General features: G+C 49.0%; 1 protein-coding gene across 13 annotated transcripts in view; it reads right to left on the reverse strand.

Moving 5' to 3' along the window:
* The window catches only part of LOC135097057 (coiled-coil domain-containing protein AGAP005037-like), a 113,671-nt gene that overhangs the window by 32,580 nt on the left and 76,091 nt on the right, over positions 1-5,000 (reverse strand). For 10 of the 13 annotated variants that reach the window (XM_063998822.1, XM_063998818.1, XM_063998823.1 and 7 more), the window contains 2 exons: positions 996-1,105; positions 298-513 (listed from right to left, as the gene is read on the reverse strand). In XM_063998822.1, coding sequence (XP_063854892.1) covers positions 298-513; positions 996-1,105 — 326 coding nt within the window. Of the gene's footprint in view, positions 1-297; positions 514-995; positions 1,106-4,214; positions 4,367-5,000 lie in introns of those variants that run through there. The other 3 variants (XM_063998826.1, XM_063998827.1, XM_063998825.1) reach the window with 2 other exon arrangements.

Here is a 5,000-nt window from a genome sequence, read left to right on the forward strand (position 1 = left end):
GCCGGGGCAGGCCAGGCCAGGGCAGCGCAGCACATACAGTGGCCACAATGGGGTGTGCCAGGCTGGCCCTCACGTGTGTCGGGGGAGTAGGTACAGGGAGTGGACAGGATGTGTGTGGGAGCCCCGCGGGTGTTAATTTTGTGTTAGATGATGAATGGGATGATGGGCAGGCGGGGCGGGGCGGGCCGAGCAGGCAACACAGAGGTAAACAGGCAAGGAAACAGCAGGCAGCAGCAGCAGCAGCAGCAGCGGCAGCAGCAGCGGCAGCAGTGGCGGGGCGGCGCGGCGAGCACTGACCCTGCGAGGAGTAGAGCAGCTCCAGCCGCTCCGGCGAGGACGAGTACGAGGAGAAGGAGCGGGCCAGGTGGGGCGGGCGGGGGCCCTCGGGGAGCCCCGGGGGCGGCGCCGCGGGCCGCAGCCCGGCCTTCACGCCCATCATGGGTGGCGGCCCGCCCGACGGCCCGCCCGGCCCGCTCGAGTACCGCTGGGGCTTGGGGGGCGCGGCGCCCCCCGCTGCAAGACCACGAGACAGTCATGAGGGGGTTGGGGCACGGGGGGCGGCACCTCCACGCCCTCACGCCAGCGGTGCCGCGCCGCGGGGCAGGCCGGGTGCCGCCCCACCCCGTCTGGGGCCTCGCGCCCCGCCACCGAGGGCCCGCCGGGGATTCCTCCTGCGATAGGAGGGAAGGGCGAGGAGGGGAAAGCGTGGGAGAGGGGAAGAAGGGAGGGAGGGAAGAGGGTGGCGGACAACCCCTGACCTACAGCCTGTCACCCCCACCCCCCACCAGGCGTGCGGGCCCCGCGACGGCCTTCCCAAAACCAGCACCACCACCACACCACCACACGACCACCACCACAACCACCACAACACACGCCACGCACGCCACCGCAACACACACCCACACACCACCCGGCGTGCAGCTGCGGGTGGGGGGCTGGGGGCAGGGATGTCCAAAGCTCACAGAGGCGGGGGGAGGAGCGGGAAGGATACTCACCTGGCGGATAGGGGGGGCGGGGTCCTCGGGGGATGGGGGCGATCCCTGCATTGGGCTGGGGGGCGCCGGGGGTAGGAGTGCGCCATGTAGTAACCCCCGGACTTGCCGCTCTGTGGGGAGAGAGAGAGAAACAAGTTATAGAGCTGGTGGTAGTAGTAGTAGTAGTAGTAGTAGTAGTAGTAGTAGTAGTAGTAGTAGTAGTAGTAGTAGTAGTAGCAGCAGCAGCAGCAGCAGCAGCAGCAGCAGCAGCAGCAGCAGCAGCAGCAGCAGCAGCAGCAGCAGCAGCAGCAGAAGCAGCAGCAGCAGCACAAGTAGTAGTGGTAGTAGTAGTAGTAGCAGTAGCAACAGTAGTAATAGCAGTAGTAGTAGTAGTAGTAGTAGTAGTAGTAGTAGTGGCGCACGTACACGCACACTCCTTCATTCATTCATATTTCCACTTCAGTAGTCATTCATTCACACATTCCCTATCATTTCCATTCATCCCAATCCACCACCACCACCACCACCACCACCATCATCACTATCACTCAACACCATCATACTCTACCCTTTCACAATCTTTCTCGCAACCTTTCACCTTCAGCATCATTAATTTCTCTTTCTTTTATTTCCTCCTCCTCCTCGCCGTCCTTCTCTTCCTCTTCTACTATTTATATTTATTTTTTTCATTAAAGTATTTTATAATATACATATCTTCTTTTCTTCTTCTTCCTCCCTCTTCTCCTCCTCCTCCTTCTTATCACATCTCTACTTCGGTTCCTCTCTCTCTCTCTCTCTCTCTCTCTCTCTCTCTCTCTCTCTCTCTCTCTCTCTCTCTCTCTCTCTCTCTCTCTCTCTCTCCTAACCCAAAATTACACAACTTAAACATAAAACACACACACACACACACACACACAAACCACTAACTTCCTTTCACTTCTCTCTCTTTTCCCTCACACATTAGTACACTTCCTTCCCTTCCCTTACCCTCCCCTCACTTTCCCAAGGGCAGGAAGCTTATGAGGAGGTAATGGGTAAAGATTGGCAGGTGTGTGTGTGTGTGTGTGTGTGTGAGTGTGTGTGTGTTAGTGGGTAAGTGAGGGGAAGGCTGAGGGGAGATTGAAGGGGAGCTGCTGGAGAGAGAGAGAGAGAGAGAGAGAGAGAGAGAGAGAGAGAGAGAGAGAGAGAGAGAGAGAGAGAGAGAGAGAGAGAGAGAGAGAGAGAGAGAGAGAGAGAGAGAGAGAGAGAAACAGCCACTCCTATCGCCAGGTGTTCCCGCATCCACCGTCACTCATTCCTTTTCTTCATCCACTCATTCTCTCAACAGGTTACTCAATTATTCAAACACACACACACACACACACACACACACACACACACAGCATCACCATATGTACGATGAAAGACAGGGCAAGACACAGAAACACACACGCACACACACACACACACACAGCATCACCATATGTACGATGAAGGACAGGGCAAGACATAGAAAGATACACTCACGCACGCACGCACACACACACACACACACACACACACACACACACACACACACACACACACACAGCATCACCATATGTACTATGAAAGACAGGGCAAGACATAGACACACACACACACACACACACACACACACACACACACACACACACACACACACACACACACACACACACACACACAGCATCACCATATGTACGATGAAAGACAGGGTAAGACACACACACACACACACACACACACACACACACACATCATCAACATATGTACGATGAAAGACAGGGCAAGACAGACAGAAACACACACACACACACACACACACACACACACACACACACACACACACACACACACACACACACTGAAAACACCTGGAAATACCTGGAAAAACACTATGAATTAAGCTAAATATTGGCGACTGGGAGGGAGGGCGGTTCCACTCTGGGCCCCGGTGATGACGTCAGCTGATGACGTCATAATGGCGGCTAACTTACGTAGCGAAACGGTTTTCATTTTGAAATTGACCCCTCGAAAAAATGCAGCTAGGCCCGAATGCCTTATATATTCTGACTTGACAATTACTTTAAATAATATTCATAATATCATAACATCTCCAGCTTGAGTAGTATTAGAAAAATATTAACATGAAATATGGAAAAATTGTTGGAACATTTGACATCATTAAAACCACTGAAAAGTCCACCCATTTTGACTTTACAGGACTATAAAAAATATTAAAAAATCTAAACTATCTTTTCAAACAACTAAAAGCTACCTAGAACCAGAAGTAAACAAATAAATCGTAAAAGTGTAAAAAAAAGTGTTGGAACCTAAACACTATTAAAAATAATTGAAATGTTCACCCACTTTGACCTAACAGAACGAAAAAACACTTTAAAAAATCTGAATTATTTTTTAAAACAATCTAAAGTTAGTCACAAGCCGAAATAGAGAAATACGAAAACAAAAAATGTCACCATCTCGACTTTTAACATGCCTATAAATAATTTTTAAGTGCACATATCTAGCTCTTTAGGATGCTAAAACACTTTAAAAATCATAAACAGATTTTAGAAGCAATGATAACTTAATTATAAGGCGAAATAAAAAATTTTTTAGAGCCGTTATGTAAAAATCAACAGACAATCCCGCCCATATTTACCTAAAAAACAACAGCAGAGTCAACTTATTTACTCAACACAAGCACGAAAAACACTTCAAAAGCCACTAACTATTTTTAGAAACCATAAAAACGTACCTAGGAACCGAAATAAATAAGTTCAGAATAATGAAATAATACTGGAACCTGACTAGCTGGGACCTGTCCATCCATCATGGCGGCGCCGGCCAGCGGCGACCTCGGTCAAGGAGCCGGTTAAAATTTTGCCTTATTTATACTTTCATCTCACCAAAAACAGGCAGTGGCATAACTCTGACCAACGGATATGAAAATTTAGACGTTTGGGTCCATTGTGACATGTCAGGCTTATAATAAATGAAAAGTCAAGTGTATATTATAGGCACCTCGACCGACCGGTTTGTTTACATATAGATGACCCTTCCTATATCAATACTTAGCTAAATTTCCACCCGTTTCTAGACTCACATGTAAAGAAACACTAAATAAATAAATAAATAACCTCAAAAATACCCAAACAGCGAGTGTGTGTGTGTGTGTGTGTGTGTGTGTGTGTGTGTGTGTGTGTGTGTCATAATTCCTAAGGATATTAACCTTACCAGATATACACTGCCACACTCCAGACACGGCGCTCATTGTGGGAAGCCGCACAACGATGAATTTTGTCGCAATAATATTCCAGTAATAGTATTTATATGTATTCCAACCTCACACCACGACAGCCAGCTTCAAACTGAGCTCTCGAGCCTCGTATGTGGAAGGCGGTTCCCGCCTTTCATGGGGGTCACCTGCTGCTGTCCTGCCCTGCCATTGGCCAGATTTAATACAAACTATCAGTTAATGACGGAAAAAGAGGAGCATGCGCACCGCCTTGCCTGGAAAACATGCACACACACAAACACACACACACACACAGTAGACACCCATTTGGCATAACTATGGTTTAAATACACTTCTGCATATCGTGATACACTATAATCATCCGAAGCCTTGAGATTTTCCTGCGACACTCGTAAACCTAATAGGCAAAGCACAGTAGGATGGCAGGTGGACCGCAGAAAGGATGGACGAGTGAAGGGTGTGGATGAGGCGTAAATAGTGGGTTTGTTGTGATGAGTGGATAGATGGGGAAGTGGTTGAGTGGATGAGTGCGAATAAGTATGTTAGTGGAGAGTCAGTGAACAGTGGATGGATGCTGGTAAATTAATGAATGGTTATGGTTGTTGATGGGTAGGTCAGTGTGTAGTGGATGGTAGAGTGGATGGGCTGGCAGGTGGATAGTTTGATGGGGATGGGTGGAATGATGGATGGGTAAGTGTGGGTGAGATGAGTATATGGATGGATGGATGGGCCTGTAGGTAGTGTGTGGTGGGTGGATGGGTGGA

Source organism: Scylla paramamosain, unplaced genomic scaffold, assembly GCF_035594125.1.
Source record: "Scylla paramamosain isolate STU-SP2022 unplaced genomic scaffold, ASM3559412v1 Contig11, whole genome shotgun sequence".
Lineage (NCBI taxonomy): Eukaryota > Metazoa > Arthropoda > Malacostraca > Decapoda > Portunidae > Scylla > Scylla paramamosain.